Source organism: Lycium ferocissimum, chromosome 9 (assembly GCF_029784015.1).
Source record: "Lycium ferocissimum isolate CSIRO_LF1 chromosome 9, AGI_CSIRO_Lferr_CH_V1, whole genome shotgun sequence".
Classification (NCBI taxonomy): domain Eukaryota; kingdom Viridiplantae; phylum Streptophyta; class Magnoliopsida; order Solanales; family Solanaceae; genus Lycium; species Lycium ferocissimum.
Window position 1 is genome coordinate 44528601 of NC_081350.1, and position 13553 is coordinate 44542153.

The 13553-nt window shown below is 34.7% G+C and overlaps 1 protein-coding gene and 1 pseudogene across 3 annotated transcripts; both read left to right on the top strand.

Annotated features, from left to right (window-relative positions):
* Positions 1–2643: 2643 nt before the first annotated feature.
* On the top strand, positions 2644–12800 carry LOC132031022 (probable ADP-ribosylation factor GTPase-activating protein AGD14). Of its 3 annotated transcripts, none has more exons than XM_059420855.1 (14): positions 2644–2825; positions 4052–4192; positions 7662–7723; positions 7844–7931; positions 8081–8142; positions 8219–8315; positions 8544–8972; positions 9484–10065; positions 10160–10324; positions 10685–10789; positions 10899–10979; positions 11566–11713; positions 11783–11825; positions 12150–12800. In XM_059420855.1, the coding sequence occupies exons 2-14, from the start codon at positions 4097–4099 to the stop codon at positions 12283–12285; spliced, it is 2094 nt and encodes a 697-aa protein (XP_059276838.1). In that variant the 5' UTR covers positions 2644–2825; positions 4052–4096; the 3' UTR covers positions 12286–12800. The 3 variants fall into 3 exon arrangements, with proteins under 3 accessions (XP_059276838.1, XP_059276839.1, XP_059276840.1); XM_059420856.1 differs by lacking the exon at positions 2644–2825 and adding an exon at positions 3177–3267; XM_059420857.1 differs by lacking the exons at positions 2644–2825; positions 4052–4192; positions 7662–7723 and having other exon boundaries at positions 7868–7931; positions 8227–8315.
* Positions 4787–4882, top strand: LOC132032221 (U6 spliceosomal RNA; annotated as a pseudogene).
* Positions 12801–13553: the final 753 nt, after the last annotated feature.

The window sequence follows — 13553 nt, forward strand, 5'->3', positions numbered from 1 at the left end:
TAGATATAGATAGATAGATATAGTAGATAGATATAGATAGATAAATATCAAGGAAAACAATAAATTAATGTGTTTAAATTCGTTTACGAAGTATTTGTTCATCCAGAATGAGAAACCTATGTCTGATTATTATTGTTGTCTTAATTGTTATACTTGTTAGTACTAATATGTCTTAATTCTTGTCTTAATTGTTATTCTTGTTTACTCACAATGAAGGTTTCTAATACACTTGTATATGAAAACTCAAACCTATTTGATTGTTATACTTGTTAGTACTAATATGTCTTAATTCTTATCTTAATTGTTATTCTTGTTTACTCACAATGAAGGTTTTTAATACACTTGAATATGAAAACTCAAACTATTACTGTTATTACTCTTAATTAAGAAACATTAACTTTATGGTTGAAAGAGCCAAATAATAACTACTGTCTACGCTCTCATAGTCATAGTTTAACGCTTAACACGATGCAAAGAAAGAGGATCTTGTTATTTGCTGTAACATCGAAATATATTATCTTTGTACTGATTTATGCGAAGGAGTATGGAGTATAAAAATCAGATCATCTAATTTACAACATATCCAACATAACTTTGATCTTTAAGGTGTATTTAAAATAAAATTAAATATTTGAAACTATATAAAAAAAAACTACTACTCCCTCCGTCTCAAATTATTTGTCGTGGTTACTAAAAATAATTGTCTCAAATTATTTATCATTTGAGAAATTCAAGGCACAATTAATTATATTTTCTCCATTTTACCCTTAGTAGAATTTTGTCATGAATGAAGATGACACATAAATTGAGTAGATATTTAATGGAGAAAGATTATAACTTAGACATAAATAAGATTAAAATTAGTCAATTAATCTTCCTAATTAACATTTTTTAAGAAACGTGTAAACTAAAAAACGACAAATAATTTGAGACGGAGTGACCCTCCTGTCCATTTAAGCGGTGACTACAGACTAAGAAGAACTTGTGACTAATTTGCTCTTATTTATATCTTTAGTTTTTCATGATATTAATATTTTTTCAATTATGTTCATTCTATTTATTATTTCTTTCAAGAACAATAAATATTCAGAGTAGTATGAAAAGAAGTACACATTTATTAGGAAGAAATATAATTATACACAAAATAAATAAATTAACCATGAGCATTACTCCCTCCAGTGAGCAATAACTGACTTTTATAGTCTCGGTACACTCATTAAAGCACTTAATAAAATTAATTAAGAGGCTATTTGCTTAAATTACCCATCGTCTAGTTCTTATAGAAAAATGCAAGGAAATACTTTTTTTTTTAAATTTTATTCAGATAATTTTTAATCACTTGTTTTGGATCAATCTGATAAAGTAAAAAACAACAACAATATATCCAATGTAATTTCATATGTAGAGTTTGAGAAGAGTGGAGTGTACGCACTTACACTTAACTTTATGAAGGTAGAGAGATTGTCTTCGATAGACCCTCAGCACAAGTAACATATTTCAAAGCAAATTGAAAAAGAAAATGCGGCAAAAGAAGACATCACAATAAATAGGAAAGCAGTTCACAACATTCAAAATAAATAAATAATAATAATAACAGCAGTGAAATAATATGCTAACCGAAGCACAAAACTATGAGAACAATGTAATAAGTACTCCCTCTGTTCGCTTTAATTTATCCACTTTTGACTTTTCACGCCGTTTAAGAAATAATAAATGAAGTGCATAATTTACCAATGTACCCATATTAATTAGTGCATATTTTTATTGGATTTGAAAAATGATTTGAAGTGAGTAATTAATACTATGGATAAAACAGGAAAAAAAATTATTTTTTCTTGATATGCTAAAAGTGACAAGTAAAAGTGAAAATTTATTTTTAGAATACTAAACAAGTAAAAGTGAACAAAGGAGCCTTAATCAAAATACTTGTCCATTTAGAAAACCAAGATAGAATCAGTCAAAATTTTCCTATTTTGACCTTAGCATTAATTATTTTTTAAAGTAACCAATATTAATTAAAGTGCAATTTATTGAAAAGAGATAGGGATAATATAGTAAAAATGCACTTTTATTTATAATTTTTTAAATGACGTGTAAAAGGAAAAGTGAACAATTAATATGAGACGGAGGGAGTACGAAAGAAGAAGACATGACAATAAATAGGAAAATAGTACATACTCCTTCCGTCCCATATTACTTGTCCACTTTTCCCTTTACACGCCCCCTAAAAAATCATAAATAAAAGTGTATTTTCACTACATTACCCTTATCTATCTCTAATAAAATGCACTCTAATTAATATTGATTACTTTATAGCAATTAACGTTAAGCACAAAAATAAGAAAACTGCAATTAATTCTATCTTAATTTTATAAATGAATAAATATTTTGAGATAAATATTTTTAGTAATGTAAATAACTAATATGAAACGGAGAGAGTAACATTCAAAAAATTAAAACATCGAAAATAACAAAATAATACGATAAGCGAAGCACGAAACAATGAGAGGGCATTTGTTGAATTTCACAGCCGCCTTATTCGACCTGTCTCGTTTACAACATTCCTAAGTCTACCACCAGTCAAAATCTCTGACCCCGCAATTCAGTTTCTTTGTTTTTTTCTTCTCCAGCGCAGACACACAATTTCTCCCTTGTATCCGCGTTACACCCTATATTTTCTCCACCCCCCTTTCACTTTCTCTCTCTACACTCCATTTTCGCCCCCCCCAAAAAAAAAAAAAAAAAAAAAAAGTATTTTTCTGAGCTGTACGTATAGCTGTTGTTGTTGTTGTTGTTATTTGTTCCATTTGTCCTTCACCGATCAGGTTAGGTTACTTTGAATTTAGTTTCATTAGTATGATTTGACGATTGTGAATTTACCAGATCTGATACTGTTAAGTTGAAGTTTTATTTGGTGATTACGAGACCTATTTGATTGTTTTACTGGAATTGATGATTTTTTGTTTGATTTTGGGAAGTAAGTTGAGGAGATAGGGCTTTGATGTGTGATTTTTGGCTGTAAGTTGAGAGAAAAAAAAGGCTTTGATTGCTGGTTTATGTGACTCATTTGATTTTTTTTAACTGGAATTGATGAGTTTTTGTGTGATTTTTGGCAGCAACGTGGCTCTATTGAGCATTTTACTGGAACTGATGGTTTTTTTGTGTGATTTTGGCAGTAAGTTGAGGAGATAGGGCTTTGAATGCTGGTTTATGTGACTTTAATTGATCATTTTACTGGAAGTGATGATATTTGTGTGATTTTGGGCAGTAAGTTGATAAAATAGGGCTTTGATTGCTGTTTTATGTGACTTTAATTGATCATTTTACTAGAATTGATGATTTTTTGAAGTTCCGTTTGGTGATTATGAGACTCATTTGTTGTTTTACTGGAATTATTGAATTTTTGTGTGATTTTGGTCAGTGAGTTGAGAAAATAGGGCTTTCATTGCTTGTTTATGTGACTTTAATTGATTATTTTTCTGGAATTGATGTTTTTTTGTGTGATTTTTGGCAGTAAGTTGAGAAAATAGCGCTTTGATTGATGGTTTATGTGATTCAATTGATCATTGTACTGTAATTGATGATTTTTTGAAGTTTCGTTTGCTGATTATGAGACTCATTTGATGGGTTTACTGGAATTGGTGATTTTTTGGGTGATTTTTGGCAGTTAGTTGAGAAAATAGGGCTTTGATTGCTTGTTTATGTGACTTTAATTGATTATTTTACTGGATTTGATGTTTTTTGTGTGATTTTGGGCAGTAACTTGAGAAAATAGGGCTTTGATTGCTCGTTTATGTGACTTTAATTGATCATTTTACTGGAAATGATGTTTTTGTGTGATTTTTGGCAGTAAGTTGACGCTTGTGAACTTAAAAGTTTGATTTTTTGAAGTTTCGTTTGGTTGTTACTCATTTGATTGTTTTACTGGAATTGGTGCTTTTTTGTGTGATTTTTGTTTGTAAGTTGAGAAATTAGGGCTTTGATTGCTGGTTTATGTCACTCAGTCAATCATTTTACTGGAATTGATGAGTTTTTATATGATTTTTGACAGTAAGTTGAGGAGATAGGGCTTTGATTGCTGTTTTTTTGTGAAGAGATGGCGAACCGAAGGGAGGATGAGAAGAATGAAAGAACTATACGGAATCTGCTAAAGCTTCCTGACAATCGACGATGTATAAACTGTAATAGTTTGGTAAGTTTGATCTATCTTGTCTGTTATATGAATCCTCTATATCGGTTCTGTTCTGCCCTATTTAATGCTCTCTATAGCCCTTGGGAGGGTCAAAGTACCTAGCTTTAATGTGAACTCGGAGCATAGATTCTTCAAAGTTTTTTTGGAAATAACATTTACATCTTTGGAAGTTGAATGAAGAATTTTGTAATTCACCCTAGTTAATGACTTGATCCAAAAAAAAAAAAAAGAAAAAAAAAAAAAGTCACCCTAGTTAATGACTCAAGATATTTAAACATGTTCGGAAATACAAGGTAAAATAAAAACTTCTTTGACTCATCAAATTGCAAGTGTCACGTAAAGAGGCACACAGGATTAGTTTGTTATGCTTAATCAATTAGTTTACTACGTCTCAATCCAAAACTATTTGGCAATGGTTATAGGAATGCTCTATATCTGTTCCGTTCTGCTCTGTTTATTAGTTTAGCGTTTTGACCCTTTTTTATTTAACTTTCTGTTGGTCTTAATTCAACTTTTTTAGCTGCTGAATTTCTTCTAGTATTTGAACTGTGAATTGTGCATGACCTTCCATTTGATCTATATCTGTTCCATTCTGCTCTATTTAATAGTTTCTGATAAGCTTGGAAGGATACAAAGAAGATTAGCATGACCTTTTCATAAGAATGATAAGAAAACTAAGGCCAAATTTTAATGATGAACTGTCTTAACTAGGAGTGGAGGGATGTGGAAATGCATGTCCAGTGTGGGTATTAGATTAATATGTTTGCTGTGTTTAAAGTGACTGCATTTCTCACTAGGTTCGGATGTGACATGGTGTAAGCACAAGCAAATACCATGATATGCTAATTGGGGATACTCTAAATCTAATCATAATGTAGGCAGTAAAGTAGGCCACTTCACCACCTCCTTGCCATTTCTTTACTCTAGAGGGGACCCTCACTTATAAACCTACATTTGATCCCATTCTCCTAAACAAAAAGAAGCTACATTTGATTCCAAAATACCACGAGTATTCCAAATCTTATTAAATAAAGTTTAGTTTGTTTAGTTCATTTAATATTCCCAGGGTCACTTATTCATGCCACTCCAACAGTTGACGTGTTTGAAATCTTTACATGGTACCAGTAGCGATTGATTTCTGGTTATAAAAAAAAGTATGCCAACTTTTTTTGAAAAAGTTGAACATCTCTTGAAATCCAGAGGTGCAGTTAATAAAAAGATGTTCTTCATTTGGAAGGAATGTATTAAGAGGAAGAGCTTACTACTTATTCTTCAAGATTTGCTTTTCTTAGATGTCCTTGTCTAATATAAATTTAGATGAGAAGCATTAATGAGATAAATCTTATTATAGGATTTATTTTCATTTTCAAAAAAATATTATAGGATTTATTTCAAAATGAATTTTGAGGAATGCTATGCATTCGAGGGGAAAAATCTGGATAGAAGAGATTTTCTTAACTTAAAAAAGAGTAGCTTTAACCATAGTAGTAAGTCAGAATGATGACAGTAGCATGTGCATCCTATATTTCCCGTAAAACAGAACACACACATATCTACGGTGTTTTCACTGCTTTAAACTAACTTCAACTCCTTCGCCTTGCTTTCATCTTATCCTGGCGTGTTTTTGACAATATGACCCGTCAAGAGTCTTAGGTTGATGATTAATAAAAAATATCCCAGCGTGCAATCCCACATAAGAAATATATGTTTGAGGGATTAAGAAAAAACATCCCAGCGTAAAATCCCACATAACAATATGCAATGTTTGGTTTGAGGAATTAGGAAAAATAATGCTGCAAACTAATGCAGTGTTTGGTTAGCTGTATTAAGTAATAGTCACATTAAGTTATACGAGAATCTATATATTATTTTATGCGGGAGGAATATGGAATTACCGAGTAAAAAATTATGTTTATTAGTAATATTAAGATTAATATATTTAAAATTTCCTTGAACTAGGTAGCCTTTGCATAACATTCCTGGTAAAATTACTTTTTACATAACAATCTCTATATCTTTTTCACCATATAACATTCTCTTTATTCTTATTCTCCGCATAAATAATCCTTCTATTCTAGTTCCACATAATTAGCATGTGAACCAAATGACCTCTTAATGGTTTCTTTATGTACTTTTTAATTTTTCTACTTCATGATGAAATACGTCCTTATCTATAATGAAGACAATGTTTCTTCTGCTGCTTATGATAGATTTTAGTTTTAAAAGTAGACATGGTTTGCATTTGGAAAATATTGATTATGCAAGCTCTTTTTCCAGCACGCTTCTCTTAAAATGAACAATGCCTTTCTTGACGATGAGAGAATTATCACATTGATTTTGGTTTGAATTTTCTTGTTGACATACATATATAGAGATAAGAAGCCCCATTTAAAACTGGATATATCCAGTGTCATTGTAGATAAAGATTGCCCCATCTCCTTTCATTTCGTTCGATTAGATGTATTACTGGAAATAATTCCCGTAGTAAATTCATTAATTATGCAGATTTAGTGCTAGTTTTGATTGCAATGGTAATAACTCTTGCATTAATGTTACCTATCAAAAAAGAATTCCTTGCATTAATTATGTTGCAAATGGGTAACGATACAGCTATTAGCAATACATGTACTAGAACAAGTAAATGTCAAAAATGGCCCTTTAAACTATTACACTCACATTTAATTGATCTTTAAATTAAAAGAAAGTTTTATAATAAAATTTTATGTTAAATGGAGGATTGCTAGATTTATTTAGTTATTTATATCACATTTTAGCATGCCTCTTTTCAAATTTCCTCTTAAGATTATCGTCCTTGATAAAACTAAAAGCTATATATTAATAAGAAGCCCCATTTAAAACCAGTGTCAAGTTGTAGATAAAGATTGCCCCATCTCCTTTCATTTCGTGTAACCCAAATTTATTTTTGAAGTTAAATTAAGCAGAATTTAGTCATGCATGTTAATAAAACCAATATTAGATCAAGTGAATTTAATATAGGCTATAATGATAAAACTAAAGTATTTATGTTGGTTAAACAAATCCTTCAATATTAGATCAAGTGAATTTAATATAGGCTATAATGGTATTATTGGAAACAAATCCTTATCCAATTTAAACCAAAGAAATGTTTTAAATGATGCACCGTGTATCTAGCTTTTACTAGGATGAATTAAAGAACCAATAATAAATATAGTAACCTTACAACCGTTGATTATTATTCACCATATTACAATCTTTTTGATATAATTCTTGTATAACTTGGTCGTATAATAAAAAGACTCATTAACGTATATACCGCAGAAGCTCCTATGTCATTTCTTGGATGATTTTTCTTCGCTTTCATTGGTAGCCTCTCTTATTTGTCTGAATTTAATTGCATAGCAGGTTTCATAAAATATTATCAGCAGTCTTCTTATATAATGAAATGGCAGATGTATAGTAATATATATCATACTTTTCTGTTTAACAGGGGCCACAATATGTTTGCACGAATTTCTGGACATTTGTTTGCACAACATGCAGTGGTTTACAGTAAGTGCTGTTATTCATAAAATGCTGCAACCCTCTGTGGTGCTTAGAATGTTTCCTGGTACTATAAACTCCTTTTAACTTATTCCTTGCTCCCTGTTCTATATTTGAATATACTGGCAGTCGGGAGTTCACCCATAGAGTGAAGTCAGTATCCATGGCTAAATTCACCTCACAAGAAGTTAGTGCCCTTCAAGGAGGAGGAAATGCGGTATGTATGCTCCTTTTGCTACAAAGCGCCACACCTACTTCTGATGTCATGTTCATATTCCTTTCATTGCTGGTTGCCTGACTCCTTTTTCTTTTTGTGGCTTCTTATTTTCTATTTTTCTTGGGGTGGTGGGGCGGTCATTTTCACAGAGTGCAAAGGAAATATATCTGAAGGACTGGGACCCACAGCGTAATTCTCTCCCAGATGGCAGGTTTGTGATCTTAATAAAATTATGTATTTGATACTTATTATTGACCCAAAATGCAGTTCTAATAGTCTGTGTTCAGTAATGTAGAGAGGCTTCGTGATTTTATTAAGCATGTGTATGTGGATAGAAGATACTCTGGTGAAAGGAACTTTGAGAAGCCACCAAGGGGAAAGATGGTGCATATTCTATTCTGCTCATCCTTAATTTTCACCTTCATAATAGCTCAGTGTGCTTGTTTATTTATTTTTTATTTTTTAATTTTTTTGGAAACTGCTCATTATGGTTGTTAAAAAAGAAGAATTTCCATGACGTACTCACTTAAGCATTTCTTCTTGTTCTAAAACTTTTGAGGTCCACTAGCTGAACTCATTCCTTCTATTTCATGTAAAACGTGATATCTGCAGGCTGAAGCTGAGAATTTAAACGAGAACAGGAAGACAGATACCTACCAGGGTGGCTCTCGAAGCCCACCAAATGAGGAAGTATATGAGCGTCGATACAGCGACAGGCCTAGTCCTGGTGGGAGAAGTAGTGGTGGAAGAAGTCCTGGATTTGATCAAAAAAGTCCTGCCCGTGCTGAAGTAATCAATGACTGGCGACGTGAGGATAGATTTGGGAATGGAAGGAGATCTGACGATGGTCGAATTTCTGATGGAGGTTCCAAGTTTGAAAGCCTGTCACCTGACCGTCAAAGCGACCTTGACACATCCAGTCCCCCAATGGTTCGACCTGTTAGAGAGATTCTTGGAGATAGTGTATCTCCCCTTCGAGTTATTGAACCTCCGAAAACCAATGGTGGTAGGTCTGCTGCTGATAGTTCCATGCGAACCCAGGTGTGGATTATATCCTATACAACAGCATATGGTATTTGATTCTTTTGGATAATGGTATTAAGCTTTGTTTCGTTATCTAGTAACACAGCCATTATGATCCCGGCTTGTTCCCATAAGACATCCTATGATATCTGATTCTTTTGAATGATGGTACAATGGTTTGGTTTTTGATATAGTTACACATCTTTTGGAAACAATTTACCCTCTAGAGTCGGGTAAATATCTGGAGAATGATGGCATTGATATTTGACAAAAGGTTCTTTCTCGATTGTTCTCAGTAACTTCTTATTTAACAAATAGGAAATATGTACATCTAGATTTCACATAACTTTTAGCATTTTCAAACTGCATGCGCTTAACCAAAAATGCCTTCCCTATCCCCATTACTCACCTAGCCAAAAGGTGCGAAATATGCTCCACATTTACTTCATCAGTGTACTTTTTCTTTTATGGCTTTTCCATTGCTTGCCAATTTAATAAGGTGCTAAACTGCTTTATGTAAATGGTGCAGAGGACTGCATCTTCCAGTAGTTTGGCGTCCTCCAACGGGAACCCTGTTGAACTTAAGAAAGAAACCTCTTTAATCGATTTTGATGATGTTCCTGAACCCCCAGCTTCTGCTCCGGCACCACAAATACAACAATCTGCTACAGTCATCCCTGTTGCACAACCAACAAAACCTGCTGCTGACAACTGGGCGAATTTTGATTCATTTGCAGAGGTAAAAGCATCTCCAGCTCCTTCAAACACCAATCTACTGGATGTACTCTCAGAGTTGGCTGCTCCAGCAACTGCAACTGCTCCTTCAGGAAGTCCTGGTGGTAGTGCAGCTCCATTCACTCCCTTCAGTAGTTTTGCTCCTGGAGCTGCAACGATGGACAACTCAGCAGCATTTCCTCTTGGTGGTGCTCTGGCTGCACCCACTGGACCGACATCAATACTGCCGGTTAGTGGTGGTAATGCCTTTGCAAATACTTCCGGTCGACACTGGTCTAATATGCAACCTCAGCAGACTTCCTTGTTTCCTACGACTGGCCCACAGGCTATACCACAGCTTTCTACTCCAGCTGCTGGTGGACCTTCTGGCAATCAGGTAGCTTTTTAGTGCTGCGTTGTCCTTGAGGCCAACTCACTTTATCCTTGTGTTTTGTACTGATCATTGTGAATCATGATCTTTGCTCTTTCAGCAATGGAATTCTTCAGTTGCCCCGAGCACACTTGGTTATCCTAGTTCAGCAACTGCACAAGTGCCTCAAGCTGTAAACCTTGTCCTTCAGGAAGCCACTTCTGCAGTTGCATCTCAAGCTTCTTCTGTCGAAATCAAATCTATCGGAAGAAAAGAACTGCCTGCGGTAAGTTCTTTTCTATGGTTTTATCGTGTTTTTTGACTCCTGTGCACGAAGGGGAGCCTTGGCATAACTGGTAAAGTTGCTGCCATGTGACAGGAGGTCACGGGTTCGAGCCGTGGAAATAGCCTCTTGTAGAAATGCAGGGTCAGGCTGCGTACAATAGAACTTTGTGGTCCGGCTCTTCCCCGGACCCAGCGGGAGCTTAGCGCACTAGGCTACCCTTTTTTAACTCTAGTGCACATGATATATTTAGAAGATTTGTATAGCCTAAATTATGAACATTTGTCTAGGTTAAGTAGTTCTCTCTTTAGTGGATTGATACATTCAAATATTCCTGTATTCTGAGGTAATATTTCTGTGCAGGATTTGTTTGCTGTAAATTATTCTTCAATCCCTGGAGCTTATCCAGGCTGGCATACTGGTCCACATCATGGCTATGGGTACGCGGTGCAATACAACATGTCAATGGTATCTGTGCTCACCCAAAGTTTTATGTTGGACTCTGCTATTTTATCGTCAGGGCATGCTTAACTCTCTGGCACCTTTGCTCATGGACTGGTTACTGTTTTTTTTTCAGGCTACAAATGCTCTGCCACAGCCATCAAAATCAACAAATCCTTTTGATGCCATAAATGAGCCACCTGTACAAGCCCCAACGGTATGTGAAAATAATCTCACCTTAGTTTGAGTGAATTTGTTTGTCACCATTTATGATGCAGAAGGCATTCGTATTGAAAGAGAATAAAGGGACCCTATTTTTCCACCGGAACCTTCCCCCCCTCACGGAAAAAGAGAAGAAAGGAAGTACCAAAGATTTTTCTTTGGAGCAAATGAGAGGAGAGGAACGGAGATATGTTTGGTTTTATACCTTTTCGGACTGTACTGATAAGCTGATTGATGTTTGAAGACATTTCAACTTGTGTTGACTTGCAAGAAAAGGATTCGAGCATTAAAATCAGATATAGAGGGGGATATCGATAACTTATGGTGATATCAGCTGATTATCATATGCACTTCATCATATTTTATTTGACAAGTTTTTTACTTATACTCCTATTATTCCTCAAAAAAAAAAAAAAAGAGAGAGAAACTTGTTTGATTAGTTGGTTAATACTAGTTGCTGAATCAACCGCAAAACCTTTGTGCTTGACCCTAAAGGGGAGGAAGCAAAGCTTTATTTAGTGGGAAATATGTTAATTGACAGTTTTTTTCCACCCTATCTCATTGAGATTTTCATTTTTCAGTTTCCATCAATGGCATCATTACAAGGTGCACTACCAAACATGGCAGCTCCAACTGGATTGGTGCGTACATCCAGCCTCGGTGCCCCAACTTTTCATCCTCCTGCCATGCCTCAGCAAGCACCATCTTATGCATCGCCGATTCCACAAGGTAGTATCAGTTATCCCCTGTTATATTGCTGGTCAATTTTTCGGATGCTGATGAAATCTTAATTTTTAGGCTCATACATGGGGCATCAAGTAGCTGGTAGCATGCCACAGAGGTACTTTTGTGATTGCTATTCCATTTTGAGTCTTGCACATTACTGTATCAGTTTAGCTTTCTCTTACCGTCACTGCAGCATCCTTCCCCTATGTAGGACACAACAAATGAAGTGTAACACTGAAACTCTTTGGCTTTTTATTGTGTATAACTTGTTTCCATTCAGCTGTATATATGGAATTCATGTTTGTAGCCTTTTTAGCAAGGTGGTCTTGTTTAATAGCTCAATTTTGCAACCTGTCCTTCTCAAGATGACCTACTTTCATTGTTTGAAGAACTCATACATTCAAGGCGTAATACTGAAGGAGTGCTTTTCATTTTGCAGGCCGCCAGGAGTAGCAAGTTTTGGCTTTGATGGGTTTGGAGCTCTGAACTCGAATCAACAGCAGGGTGGATTATATTCTGCACCACCACCTACCCAGAACACCTTCTCTTCTCCCGCAGGAAACCCATTTGGATAAGGAAAATTCATTTCTAATGTGATTGGCTTTGAGCATCGTCTTGTCGTTTCCTCTGGAAACATCGAGTCACGTTATATTCGTAGCTGTTTGCTGTAGAATATTTATGATCGAGACGTTCCCAAGGGTTATGGCATTCATCACCGAGCATCGGATCCTCTTTTACTGTGCTGCTGCCAAAAAGAACTGTAATTAGATGCTGGAAGAGGAGCTAAAGGATTTATCAATGAGTGGAACCTTCACTGCGAGACATATCTATTATGTGCATTTTGCCTGCTGCACCTTAAGATGTGTATTATTCTTTCTTTCTTTTTTTTCCTTCTTTTCGTCATATTATTTATTAATCTTCTTTTTTCATCCCTCCCCTCTTGCCCTGAAGTTGTATTGTTTAACTTATTTTGGTTTTTGTTAGTATTGTTGTGATCAGTGTTTCCAGTGTAGAACTTTGGCTGTATTGTACAGTTTGTATTACTAGTACGATAGGATTTAATGTAATATCTGCATTCTTTCTTCTTTTATTCCCTTTGTTGAGGTTGGACAACACTGTGCAGTTTCCTGTGGTGCAAATATTTTGGACTGTATATGTGTTTTATGTTATTGTAGATGAGAGGTTAAGCTTTACAAAAACCTCACTAGCTCTAGATTGCTTTTTAGTCTGTAGTTCCAAGCTAATCTTCTCTCAAGTTTGTGACAATCAACTCTACTTTTAGATTAACTGATTTTGCCGGGTCATAATAGGCCGGTTAATAAATAGGTGATTCATATTTTCTTGTGGGCTAATTATATCATCTTTATATTTTAGCTAATTTGGTAAGAGTTCACCAAGTAGAGCTATGATTCGTTATTTAACATACCTTGATCCAGTGCAAGTTATCTTTGGGCGGTTCAATGACCTGTCGTTTAGTAACTCAACTTATTTTGACGTGCATGATCCAACCATTTGATATCCCTAATTTGTGTGGTAATAGTTCTTGAGAAGAAAAGCAAAGTAGGGAAGTGTTTGTTCATATTATGAACTGTGGGGAAAGCAAGAAATGCAAATTTGGGTCTTATTACTCGTTATTGTCCGTGTTATTACTTTGGTGTGTGAATGCCCACGCAATATTTTATTGTTAAACTCCGTTACAATCAAACAAATCATCATCATCAGCTTCTGGCACATAATTACCACCACTTACTACTTCCACCATGGACAACCACTATTGCCAAACATCATGACTAACCGTCTTGTTTTGCCACATTTGTGTAATTCAATGAGGCTAATTTAAAAA

Excerpts from the sequence above, each read along its gene's own strand:
- LOC132031022 (XM_059420855.1), top strand. The coding sequence starts at position 4,097 with ATGGCGAACCGAAGGGAGGATGAGAAGAATGAAAGAACTATACGGAAT. Across the intron at positions 7,724-7,843 it reads ACAACATGCAGTGGTTTACA|TCGGGAGTTCACCCATAGAG; the intron begins GTAAGTGCTGTT and ends ATATACTGGCAG. Across the intron at positions 11,714-11,782 it reads TGCATCGCCGATTCCACAAG|GCTCATACATGGGGCATCAA; the intron begins GTAGTATCAGTT and ends CTTAATTTTTAG.